The 13,345-nt window shown below is 46.8% G+C and overlaps 1 protein-coding gene across 1 annotated transcript in view; it reads left to right on the top strand.

Annotated features, from left to right (window-relative positions):
- MEI1 (meiotic double-stranded break formation protein 1) overlaps window positions 1-13,345 on the top strand; it is a gene marked incomplete at both ends in the record, with an annotated part of 81,435 nt that overhangs the window by 38,154 nt on the left and 29,936 nt on the right. The window contains 3 exons of the mRNA XM_080704775.1: window positions 1,148-1,259; window positions 4,426-4,486; window positions 10,252-10,349. Coding sequence (XP_080560901.1) covers window positions 1,148-1,259; window positions 4,426-4,486; window positions 10,252-10,349 — 271 coding nt within the window. The remainder of the gene's footprint in view (window positions 1-1,147; window positions 1,260-4,425; window positions 4,487-10,251; window positions 10,350-13,345) is intronic.

The following is a 13,345-nucleotide window of genomic DNA, read 5'->3' as shown; positions in this document are numbered from 1 at the left end:
CTTGGTTTAAAAGCCAAAGGAATAATGTGTATAACAACAATGCAGTCAGCTGGGCATGGTGGCGCGCACTTGTAATCCCAGCACCTGGGAGGCTAAGACGGGAGGACTGCAGGTTCAGAGCGAGCCTTGGCAACGTAGGCGCTCAGCAACCTAGTGAGACTGTTTCTATATAAGATATAAAATCAGGCTGGGAGTGTAGCTTGGAGGCTGAATGCCTCTGGGTTCAATTCTCAGTATCAGGGGAAAAAAAAAAAAAAGAACAATATCTTGGAGCCCCCAGCTGTTCACACACAGGAAACTGAGATCTAGGGAGAGGAGGAGATGACGGAACAAGGGTGGCATGGGAGCAGCTCTGTACAGAACTCAAACTGGAACCCATGCTGTGTGTGTGTGTGTTGTGTGTGTGTGTGTGTGTGTGTGTGTGTGTGTGTGTTGCTAGGGAATGAAGCCAGGTGCATTCTACCTCTGAGCTACACCCCCAGCTCTATTTTTTATTTCTTTTTATTTTGAAACAGGGTCTCACTGAGTTGCAAAGGGCCTCACTAAGTAGCTGAAGCTGTCCGCAAACTGTGATCCTCCCGTCTCAGCCCCCCAAATGCTGGGATTACAAGTGTGCGCTACCATGCCCAGCTTAGAAAGTACTTTTTTTTTTTTTTTTTTTTTTTTTGGTGGAACTGGGGGTGGAACCCTGGGGCTTTTCTACCTCCAAGCTATACTCCCAGACCTATTTTATACTTTATTTGTAAACAGGGTCTCATTAAGTTTCTGAGAGCCTCACTAAGTAGCTGAGGCTGGCTTTGAACCTGTGCAATCCTCCTGTCTCAGCCTCCCCAGCGCTGGGATTATAATCACCACCACACCCAGCAGAAAGTACTTTTTATGTATCACATCTCATTTGTTTATGTCTTCTTGTTTTCCCATTTTACATTTTTGGGGAACAGAGGCCCTGGAAGGTAAAGTATCTGGTAAAATCTGTGACATGGCAGATCCAAGCCATGGATGTAGGTTTGTGACTTCAGACTCTTCTTATGCCCTTCAAATGCAAGGGATTAGTCTGCTGTCGCTGGATTTGAGACCCATTCTTGCAGATGGCTTCTCTCAGAGGTTTGGTGCTAGTGGGTTGTGTTCTCCTTCCTGGTTCTTTCAGAGGCACTCGGAGCAGGCCACCCACCCAGCCCTGATGGAAGTTTTCCTCTCGATTCTGCAGAGCCTCTTTGTCATTGTTCCCCACATGAAGGAGAATTTCGCCAAGAAGCTCGGTAGGCCGCGGCCGGCGTGGAAGCTGGGGGGAGGCAGGCACCATAAGGCACCACAGGTGCTGCTCAGAGTGCTCGGAGCACAAGCTGTGTCATGGTCATTTACCTGCCATATTCTTTCTCTGTCCGCTCCCTCCCCTGTTCCTCTCTTGGCGGTGAGACCCCACACCGTGCTTAGCATCTCTGACTCCTGGTCACTGAATGCCAGAGCACCCCAGTCATTGTGACAACTAGAAAAGGTCCCCGTGTCCTAGGGGAGCGGCAGCGCAGCCCTCGGGCTCCTTCCCACAGCTGAGCCCTGCGGCCTTTCATTCCTCCAGCACTTCTGGGTCTTTTTATTTTCTTCTCTTATTAGTTATTGCTTCTCTCTCGAATGTAGACCTCCCTTTCTCACTTCTCCAGTTTTCACCTGTAAACTCCTCACCTGCGAGAACCGGAGTCAGAGTTTCCTTTATGCTGCTTGGAAAGAGGTGATGAGCCCGGCATGGCGGTGCGCGCTTGTAATCCCAGTATTCGGGAGGCTGAGACAGGAGGATCGCAGGTTCCAGGCCAGCCTCAGTAACCTAGTGAGACCCTGTTTCAAAATTATATAAAAAGGCTGGGTGTGGTGGCGCACGCTTGTAATCCCCGTGCTTGGGAGGCGGAGACAGGAGGATCGTGCAGGTTCGAAGCCAGCCTCTCTGGCGTAAGAAACCCTGTTTCCAAATAAAATATAAAATAGATCTGGGAGTGTAGCCCGGAGGTAGAAGGGTTCCATCCCCAGTACCACACACACACACACACACACACACACACACACACACACAAATTATATAAAAGGGAAGTCGGGTGTAGTGGTGCACGCTTCTAATCCCAGCACTTGGAAGGCTGAGACAGGAGGACAGCAGTTTGCAGACAGCCTCTGCTACTTAGTGAGGCCATCTGCAACTCAGTGAGACCCTGTCTCAAAATAAAAGAATAAAAAAATAGGGCTGGGATGTAGCTTGGTGGCAGAATGCCCCTGGGTTCAATCCCCAGTACCAAAAAAAAAATTATATAAAAAGGAGGGGTTTGGCTCTGAGATAGAACACTCCTGGGTTCAATCCTTAGGACTGTACGTGCAAAAAAAGTTAAGAAAGTGGTGGAGCTGATGGGAATGGGCAGGGGGATGGCCAAACAGAAGAGGGAGGGAAGAGAACAGTAGAAATAATTAATGCCTTGTCATTAATGACTAACAGTTAAGTTTTTGCTGTGTGTGAGGCTGTATTTTAAGTGCTTGATACACACTGATTCGTTTAGTCCTCAGAAAACCCCTCAGGACTGTGCAGAATTCCCATGCTACTAATGGACAGATACCCTCAGAAAGGTTAAGTAACTTGCCCAAGGTCACATGGAAGTGCTATTCCAGATTGCAAACCCAGGAAGTGTGGCCTGGAGCCTGCTTTCTCTAATCTCGGTGCTGTGCCTGCCCTTTTCACATCTTTTCTTTCTTTTTCTCATCATATATCATGCTATGGGAAGTGTGCGACACTCCTACCGTGGAGAGGTAACCAGGGCTCAGCCATGTGGGGCCTCATCGGCCGTGTGAGCCCGTTGGACTTTATCTTTGTTAAGTCTTAAACAAGGGGAAGGTCGTGCTTAGGTTTCTGCTTTAGAAAGCTCCTCAGGAGCAGCCCCGGGAGTCAGAGGGAGAGGGAGAGGCGCGTGGTTCAGTGTCTTGCGTGAACTGAGGTTGGTGCTTGGAGCTAAGTAGTGTGCTCCTGGGGGATGGAGAGGTTGAATGTCCTGCATGAGGAGAGGGGACAATTCAAGGTAACGCCTTGGCTTCTGGCTGCAGTCTGCGTGGTGGAGGTGTGGTGTTGTGTTTTGTGTTGGGGATTGAGCCCAGGGCTTCGCACCTGCAGGTGGTGATGCTTCAGCAGTAGGAGGCTCCCTGGAAGAGGGTCTGGTGTGGGGAGGCAGTGACATGTGCTCATTTTGGGTCAGGGTAAGCGTGAGAAGTCCCAGTGGAGATGTTAGGTGACTGTGTTGAAGGCAAGGGAGACACCTGGTCTTTAGCTATAGGTCTAGATGTTTTCAACATCTGGCCTTTCGTTCATTCGCAGGTCTTTATTGAGTACCAACTGTAAGCACGACACCGCCCAGGGCAGTGAACAAGTGACCTCGTGGGGCTGACACTGTGGTAGGGAGCAGGTGGAACCCCTCAGGGGATGTGTACAGTGAGACGCAAGGGGTGCAGACAAATCCAGAGTGCCATTTGGTGCCATGAACCTGCGATTCTCCTGTCTCAGCCTCCCGAGTACTGGGATTACAATCATGCACTTGATGTTTTCCTGTCTAGAATCCTGCTTTTATGGGGGCTGGGGGCGGGCAGGGCAGGAAAGAAGCCGGAACTGATAGAGAGCCTTCGTAGTGAAATGGAGGGTCCAGGGTGCCAAGGGGCCTGGGCCAGGGTCGCCAGTGGAGGCAGAAGCTACTGTCAGACTTCATTCTGAGAAACAGTCCCTGCCTACATGCAGTTCAGAGCTAGATAAAGCAATGACTCCTGTTCTTCTTGGATCTGACACTGGATTGTTTTCTACAAAACTGGGAGAAAGGACAGAAGTGGCAGCTCGTCCTTCTAGGGCCTTGTCACATGTGCCAGCTCGTAGTGGAAGAGAGTTCAGAAAGAGCAGAGATGAACATCGACTTAGAACTGAGCCAGGGACTGAGCCAAGCACTTGCTTGCTATATGTAAGTTCATTTATCCTACATTTTCAACAGCTGTGAGATACAGATACCAAAATGGAGTCTCAGAGAAGTTAGAGAACTTTTTCAGAGCCATATTACTAGATAAAGATGGAGCATATTTGTGTGTGTGTGTGTGTGTGTGTGTGTGTGTGTGTGTGTGTGTGTGACGGGGCTGCGCCCAGAGGCATTCTACCTCCGAGCTACATCCCCAGCCTTATTTTAGTTTTACTTGGAAACAGGATCTTGCAAGGTTGCTGAGAGTCTCCCTATTGGCTGAGACTGTCCTCGAACCTGCAATCCTCCTGTCTCAGCCGCCCAAGGACTGGGATTATAAGCGTGCGCCACCACGCCTGGCAGACGGAGCACATTTTCAAGGTTTCCTTGACACCAGCTAGAACGGGGAATCTGTGTGACAAGTCTGGTTTAAACTGCTTTCTGCTCTCTTCCCACGTCTCCTAAGCTGCCTCGTCCTTCATACGACTGACCCTCGAGCTCAAGGCCAGGTTCTGCAGTGGCCAGAGGTATGTATGTCCCAGGAAAGCGGAACAGTCAAGGGCCAACATCCTTTTTGATTGGAGAGTGGAAGTTTCTGGCTGGCATGTTAACTACGGGAGTCTGACAACTGGAGGATGAGCGGGGGCTGCTTCTAGGTTCAGTGTTTCATCTGCTCTGTGAGGCTCTCATTCCAGATGACATGTGACTGGGCCCCTGTCATATCGAAACTGGAAGACCTTTCAGACACCATTCGTTTAACCTCTGATTTAAAGAGGGAAGTTAAGCGGGGTGTGGTGGCGCACGCTTGTATCCCCGCGCTTGGGAGGCTGAGACAGGAGGATCGCCCGGGTTCGAAGCCAGCCTCAGCTACTTAGTGAGGCTCTCAGCAACTTAGTGAGACCCTGTTTCCAAATAAAATAGAAAATAAGTCTAGGAATATAGCCCTGAGGTAGAAAAGCCCCTGGGTTCCACCCCCAGTACCACACACACAAAAAGAGGAAGCTATAGCAATTTAGCAAGACTCTGTTTCAAAGTAAAAAAATAAAATAAGGCTGGTGTTCAATCTCTAGTGTAAAACACACACACACACACACACACACACACACACAATGTTTAAATAGGGAAACTAATTTGTGTTGGCCATGCTGGAAGACACCTATAATCCTAGTACTTGAGAGGCTGAGACAGAAGGATCATAGGTTCTCAACGACCTGGTGAGACTCTGTCACAAAAATAAAGATAAGCCAGATGTGGTGGTGCACGCTTGTAATACCAGCATTTGGGAGGCTGAGACCACAAGATCACAATTCATGGACAGCCTCAGCTACTTAGTGAGTCCCTCTGCAACTCAGTGAGACCCTGTTTCAAAATAAAGAATTTAAAAAAAAAGTAGGGCAGGGGGTATAGCTCGGAGGTTAAATGCCCCTTGGTTCCATCCCCAGTACTGCAGGATTTTTTGGCCTGCAGGATTGCAGGGTTTTTTGAGACCCTGTTTCAAAATAAAAAATAAAAATTGGGCTGGGGATGTAGCATGCCCCTAAGTTCAATTCCCAGTGAACACACACACACACACACACACACACACACACACACACACACACACCAAATAAAATGGCACTTAGAAGTATAGTCTCAGAGGTAGAATGCCTCTGCATTCAATAAATAAATACATACATAAATAGAGAAACTGAATCAGACATGGTGGTACACGCCTATAATCCCAGTACTTGGGAGGCTGAGATGGGAAGATCACAGGTTTGAGGCCAGCCTCAGCAACTTAGCCAGACCCTCAGCAATTTAGGGAGACTTGTTTCAAAATAAAAAGTAAGATAGGGACTTCCGGGAAGATGGCGACCGAGAAAAGCGGGGCTTAAGAGCCCCGCTAACAACCAATCTCCATTACCACAAAATCAGCGCCTTTCATAGCCAGAAAACACCATCACCAGAGAAACAAAAAAATCACCAGGCTCCAGAGAGAAAGCGGTCTGAGAACAGAGCTCAGAGCCACAGAGGATATACACCGGCCTCACGCCCGAGGCCGCAGCAGCAGCGCCATACTGCCGGCGACAGCTGCGACTTCACCGGATGGCTACAGCAAGCCGAGGTGAGCCGCTGCGGAACAGCCAGGCGGGATTTCTCGCCGCAGGTAAAAGCTAAAGCTCCCAGTGGCTGAGCTCAGCACACGCTGCAGGGATTCAGAGTGGAAATCAAAACCAAGAAGAAATACGCCAGCCTCACGGCCGAGGGCGTAGCAGCGGTGCCAAATTGCCACTGGCGGCAGCAGCAGAGAATTCACCGAATCTAGTACAGCTACATCTGCGTACTCAAGAACAGTGAGTCAAATTGCGGGCCACAGAGGAGAAATCCCAGTACTGTACTCCCTGGGACTTGACCCAGTGGGGGAGGGGCGGTGGCAGAGATATCACACCATAGGAGAACGTGCAACCTGGCACCACCCACAGTCTAAAGCAGCCTCTATCGACTCTCTGGGTCGGAGACTCTGTGATACAACCCAGTAAAGGAGTAGTGGGGTCTGAGATACTACTGACTAGAGATCCAGAACACCTTAAGTGAAGTCATAGTGACCCAAGGGAAGAACCCAGAGAAGGCACAAACTTCCGAAATCATGGGAAAGAGGAATAATACTGGAGCAATGAATGCCCACAACCCCACAACATCAGAACCCGATAAAACAGAAAATCAGAGATTTCTAGAAGATCAAATCAGGAAAATAACTGTAGAAATAATAGAGGTGCTTCGAAAAGAACTCAGAGAGAGCCAAAAAGAGATAAAAGATGCAATTAATGAAGTCAAGGCCTCAATTCAAAGCACAAACAACCGATTAGACCACATGGAGAACAGAATCTCGCTCTTAGAAGATGATCATTCCAAAAATGAACGCATAGTTTCTAATCTAGGAAAAAATATCCAACAGCAGGAATCTGATATTGAAGAAATATGGGCCCATTTTAAGAGAGCTAACCTACGAATAATTGGAATAGAGGAGGGAAAAGAAAGTGAAACCAAAGGGATCAACAATCTCTTCAAGGAAGTAATAGCAGAAAATTTTCCAGACATAGAGCAAGAGGTCGATACGCAGGTCCAGGAAACTTACAGAACTCCCTTTAGACAGGATCGGAGAAGAGGATCCCCACGCCACATAATTGTCAAAATGACCAATGTGGAAGCCAAGCAGAGAATCTTAAAGGCAACAAAAACAAAGGGCCAAGTGACATTCAGAGGCAAACCAATTAGAATCACTCCAGACTTCCCAAACCAAGTCATGAGAGCCAGAAGGGCTTGGAGTAACATATTCCAAACTCTGAAAGAAAACAACTTCCAGCCAAAAATTTCCTACCCAGCAAAACTTTCTATCAAATTAGATGGGGAAATAAGAAGCTTCCATGACAAACAGAAACTGAAGGAATTTATGTCTTCAAAACCAGCGCTAGAAAAAATACTCAGAGATTAACTACAAAGAAGAAACAGGTAACACCAGAACCAGAGAAACAAGAGTTTCCATCCAACAGACAATTAAGATTGGTTATCTGTGGAGATTCATTACTTATGTTAGTCTTTTACCTATCTCTAAATGGTATTGTTTGCCATTATTGTTATTAATTTTTAGGATTTCTAGTTGGAAAATTAATATACCTTCAGATATAGCATTTGGAAATATTTTATCCCATTCTATTAGTAACTGTTAACTCTGTTTACATTGTCTTTGGATATACAATATCTTTTTTATTTTTTAGGGAGTTTGTATACTCTTCTGTTGCCTGTGCCATTGAAATCATATCCAAGAAATCACTGCCAATTTCAATGTTGTGAGGTTTTATGACCCAGATTTTCTCCTAAAAGTTTATAGTCTTAAGATTTATATTTAGGTCTTTTATCTATTTTGAGTTAATATTTGTATATGGGATTAGGTAAGGGTCCAACTTTATTCTTTTCCATGTAATTATTATGTTTCAACAATATTTAGTTAAAAGATTATTATTTCCACCACCAAAGGTTCGTGGAAACCTTGTCAAAAATAACTTGACAATATAGGGAAGAATTTAGCTCGAGGTTTTTATTTAACTCCAATGGTTTATATATCTGCCTTTAGAATAGTACTACACTGTTTCAATTATTGTAGCTTTATATGGTTTGAAATCAGAAAATATATATCTTCTAGCTTTGTTCTTTTTCAAGATCGTTTTGGGTATCTAGAGTCCATATTCCATATTAGGATAGATTTTTTTTCTGAAAAATAAATATATAAATATATGATAGTTTCACCTAAAAAAATAGAAAAAAATATTCTCTGGTAAGAAAGAAAGTAAAAAGAAATATTGAAATGTTATCTTTAAGTCATCAAAAGCTTGGTATCAGACAAATGAAACTATTATGTGAGATTATCATTTTTAATTTTGGATAAATTGCTATAATACTAGATGTCAACCACTAAGCCAAGCATGGGAGGGAGGGATGGGGAGAGAATGGGGTGGGGTTTGGGTGGGGGCTGACTGGGCGATATGTGCATGTATGTCTACAAAAGTTTGTATCCCACTATGATGTATGAATACAGTGCACCAATAAAAAAAATAATAAATAAAATAAAATAAAAAAAGTAAGATAGGGCTGTAGGTGTAGCTCAGAAGTAGAATACCCCTGGGTTCGACCCCCAAAACCACAAAAAGAAAAAAACAATAGAGAAACCAAGGCTCTCGGGAGTGAAGGGATGCACTGACAGTCAAGTTCCAGCTGGCCAACCCAGCAATTCCAGAGGAGAAGCTTTCTTGTTCAGAGTAGAGGTGGTCGCCTCTCATCTGTCATGTTCGATTTCTAGAGCAGGCCTCTGACTTGTTACCTGTCTCTGTCTTTACTCAGAACATCGATTTGATATCAGTGTATCGGCAGATGCTGACTGAGGTGCCGTGTCTCACTCCCTTCCGGAGCTCTGGGGAGAACATCCAGGGCTCAGGAGGGAATTCAAGATCCTTGTGGATTCAGTGTCAAAATTGTGGAAGTTTGTGCTATTCCTTGATCACCTCTCTTGGATTCAACCTCTTCTTTTTCTAGTAATCTTCAGTATTTCTAGTATTCTCCTAACCCAGGGGCATTTTTTTTTTTTTTTTTTTTTGGTGGTACTGGAAATGGAACCCTTCTACCTCTGGGCTACACTCCCAGACCTATTTTTTATACTTATTTGGAAACAGGGTCTCTTAAGCCAGTGCAGCTGGCTTTGAACCTGCGCGATCCTCCTGCCTCTGCCTCCCAAGCGCGGGGATTACAAGCGTGCACCACCACGCCTGGCCAGGGGCATTTTTTGTTTGTATGTTTTGTTAAATTGGAACTTAGTAATCCCCCTCCCCATTTTGTGGTACTGGGGATTGAACCTAGGGGTATTCTACCTTCGAGCTACACCCCAGCCCTGTGTGTGGGTGTGTGTGTGTGTGTGTGTGTGTGTGTGTGTGTGTTACTGGTGATGGAACCCAGGGGCATTCTACCTCTAAGCTACACTCCCAACCCTATTTTTTATTTTGAAACAGGGTTTCACGGAGTTGCAGTGGGCCTCACTAACTAGTAACTGAGGCTGGCCACGAACCGCGATCCTCCTGTCTCAGCCTCCCAAATGTTGGGATTACAAGCGTGCACCATCATGCCCAGCTCCCCCAGCCCTTTTTAATTTTTTATTTTGAAACAGGGTCTTGCTAGATTTCTCAGAGTCTCAATAAGTTGCTGAGGCTGGTTTTGAACTTGAAATCCTTTTGTCAGTCTCTCAAATACTGGGATTAAAGCCCTGGCGGAGTAGCCCTCCTTGATTTATTATTTCAGTGTGTGTGTGTGTGTGTGTGTGTGTGTGTGTGTGTGTGTGTGTGTGTTACTGATGATGGAACCCAGGGTTTCTACCTTTGATCTACACCCTAAGCCCTATTATATTTTTTATTTGGAAACAAATTCTTGCTATGTTGCTGAAGGTCTTGCTAAGTTGCTGAGGCTAGCCTTGAACCTGCAATCCTCCTGTTTTAGCCTCCCAAGTCCTGGGATTACAGATGTGTGTCACCATGTGTGGCTTTCAGTTAATTTTGGGTGTCTGCCTGTCTGGACAAAGTGCCCAAGTTAGAGCTGTGAGCAGCAGGTTCCATGTTTACTTTTCATAGCTCCCTTAGGACGGTGGCCTGGTTAGAAATTCACTGGGCTTGGCACACAGGAGTGGTATCAAGGCGCACTCTAGGTAGAGATAATGCCATCTCAGCCAAAGTAGCACAGCCATCGTCTCTCATTCTTTTTCTTCTCCTCTAAGTCACGCAGCCCTGAACCAGGTGTGTTCCAGTTTCCTGTACTGCATGTGCCTCAACCTCCTGTCATCTCTGGAGAAGACAGGACCGCCTTCCCCAGAAGGTGAGGCGCTGTGGGTCAGCTGCCACGAGACGCGACGCGCGGCAGTCTTACAGCCTGGATGCCTTGCTGATTGGTTGTGTAGTGAGTGCATGCAGTAGTTATCTTTGCTTAAAGCTGCCCAGAAGAACCATGGTATCATGGAATGATGGGATTATAGACCAGCTCATAGGGAGGTGAAATAACAGAATCAGAAAAGATGGAATCCAAGGCTGCTGGCACCTTAGACTCTAAGGCTGAGAAGGACCTCAAGCTCATCATGTCCAATCCCTCCCTCCCAGCCATCTCCTCTGCAGCATCCCCACCCCAGGCCCTTGCTCTCTGCTTATTTGCCCTGGAGCCCAGCATTTACTAGAACACAAACAGCCTGATCTGTGTCTGCATTTATTCATCAAATATTTCTTGAGCATCTACTGTGTGCTAGGCTCTATTCCAGGTGCTGGTAAGAGCTAGGGAGATGAAGCCCTTCACCCAGGGAGAGAGAGAGGCAGGCAGTACACAAAGAGAGATAATGCCAGGGGTGGATAATAAGGTGCTGCAAAAGAAATACAAGTGAGAAGCCGGGCGTGGTGGCGCACACTTTTAATCCCAGTACTTGGGAGACTGGCAGGTTTGTGACCACCCTCAGCTACTTAGTGAGGCCCTCCACAACTTAGTAAGATGCTGTTTCAAATAAAAAAAGCCGGGCGTGGTGCCGCACACTTGTAATCCCCGCACTTGGGAGGCGGAGACAGGAGGATGGCGCAGGTTCGAAGCCAGCCTTGTTGGCTTAAGAGACCCTGTTTCCAAATAAAAAAGTATAAAATAGGTCTGGGAGTGTAGCCCAGAGGTAGAAGGATTTCCAGGAACCTCAGTGCCACCAATAAATAAATAAATGTTTAAAAATTAAAAATTAAAAATAGGGCTGGGGGTCGGGCGTGGTGGTGTACGCTTGTAATCTCTGCGCTTGGGAGGCGGAGACAGGAGGATGGTGCAGGTTCGAAGCTAGCCTCGCTGGCTTAAGAGGCCCTGTTTCCAAATAAAAATATAAAATAGGTCTGGGAGTGTAGCTCGGAGGTAGAAGGGTTTCCAGGAACTCCAGTACCACCAAAAAAAAAAAAAAAAAAAAAAAAAAAAAAAAATATATATATATATATATATATATATATATATTAAAAAAAAACAGGGCTGGGGTTGTAGATCAGAGATAGAATACTCCAGGGTTCAATCCTCAGTACCACATAAAGTACAAGTGGGAAAAGAGGGTGATGGGGGAAAGAGGGGGTACATGTTAGGTAGGAGAGGCCTCCTGAGGCAGGGAAGAGGGCTCTGAGTGAGGTAAAGGAGGATGCAGCAGGGAGGAGCAGGTGCAGCCGAGGGCTGGGAGTTCCCCTTTTGGTGCGTACTCACTAAGCTCTGCCACACTCCTGGGGAGGCCTACGTATCCCCGGGATCGCGAACCTCTGCGGCATCTCCATCCTAGACCTCTTGTTCGGTATAACATAAAGCAACTTAATCATTCTTTTAGTAACTCACTCAGACTTCATACCTTCTTTGTGAATTAGACTTAATGCTGGACGTATTTCCTCTTTTGGATGTGTTATTGGGGGACTGAGCCCAGGGACTTGCATATACTAAGCAAGTACACTAACACTAAACTATATCCCCAACCCTATTTATTTTATTTTGAGAAAAGGTCTCACTAAGTGGCCCAGGCCAGCCATGAACTTGTGATCTACCTGCCTGGGCCTCCTAAGTAGCTGCGATTGTAGGCATGCGCCACTGTGCCCAGCCATGTGTCCTCTTATTACATGTACGGAGTTTCTAGGTCACTCCCAACTCTCCAAATCCTCTCCCTTTTTGTCTTTCTCAGACACTGATGAGAGAGACAGTCCAGGGGAGATTTTCATTACTGCCAACACAGCTGGGCCCCCGGTCCTCTCACCACTGCAGTCTCTCGCAATCTGCCTGGTCAGCACATGACAATTGGCAGCCTGAGACTGTTGGCAGCCGCACCGCAATGGCCTTTCCCCGCGCCGGAGCGGGGGCTGCAGCTGCTGGCCACTCCTTCCCTGTCAGAACAAGGAGAGTACCTCTCAGCTGCCCCCCACCACAGCTTGTCAGATCCTAGAGGGCCAGGAAAAGCAGCAGACCCGACTTCCATATAGACCGCTTCTTTCTTAGGTGTATCAGGAGGATGCGTGAGGCTGAAGGATATTCGTCTCATTATTATACTAATCAGAGTGTGCTTTGGTGGAAAAATCTATGTACTTGGAATTAGGAGACCTGATCTGGCTCTGCTGCCAAATTGCCGTGGAACCCTGCCTGTCTGCATCCTTCACTGGCCTGGGACTTGCCCTGGCTCTGCTGCCTTAGCAGGACCGGCCCTTCTAGTTGACCTCCATCTTGGGTCCCTACTTCCAGCCGCTCATCCCCCAGCCAGTTTCCACTCACTGCTGGAAAGAGCTACCTGAAAACCAAATGTTAGGTGTGAACTCCCCTGGCCTTCTACTGCGAGCCCACCCATCTGTAGGTGGGGCAGTGTGCATGAGGGAGTTTTCTCCTGCCCCTGGTAAAATGTGGAAGATAAGGGCGATGTGGTGAATGTCCCATAAAGCTGATTTCATTCACATCTTAAGTTCTGAGGTCCTTTTATATTAACATACACTTTTGTTTATTAAGTAGTGTTGCTGTGAGAAATCTAGGAGCTGGCATGGTGGTGCACAGCTGTAATGCCAGTACTTAGGAGGCTGAGACGGGAGGATCACAGGGTTGAGGACAGTCTCAGCAACACAGTGAGACTCAGGAGCCTGCCAAAGAGTCTTTTTCAAAACCAAAACAAGCCAGGCGTGTGGCGCACACCTGTATTCCTAGCACTTGGAGGCTGAGACGAGAGGATTGCAGGTTTGAGACCAGCTTCAGCAAGTAGTGAGCCTCTCTCATCAACCTAGTGAGACTGTTTCAAAATAAAATAAAATAGGGCTGGGGCTGTAGCTCAGATGTAGAATGCTCCTGGGTTC

Source organism: Muscardinus avellanarius (assembly GCF_963383645.1).
Source record: "Muscardinus avellanarius genome assembly, chromosome: 11".
NCBI classification, from domain to species: Eukaryota; Metazoa; Chordata; class Mammalia; order Rodentia; family Gliridae; genus Muscardinus; species Muscardinus avellanarius.
The sequence above is the reverse complement of the archived record's forward strand: the minus strand, read 5'-3'. Positions and strand labels throughout refer to the sequence as shown.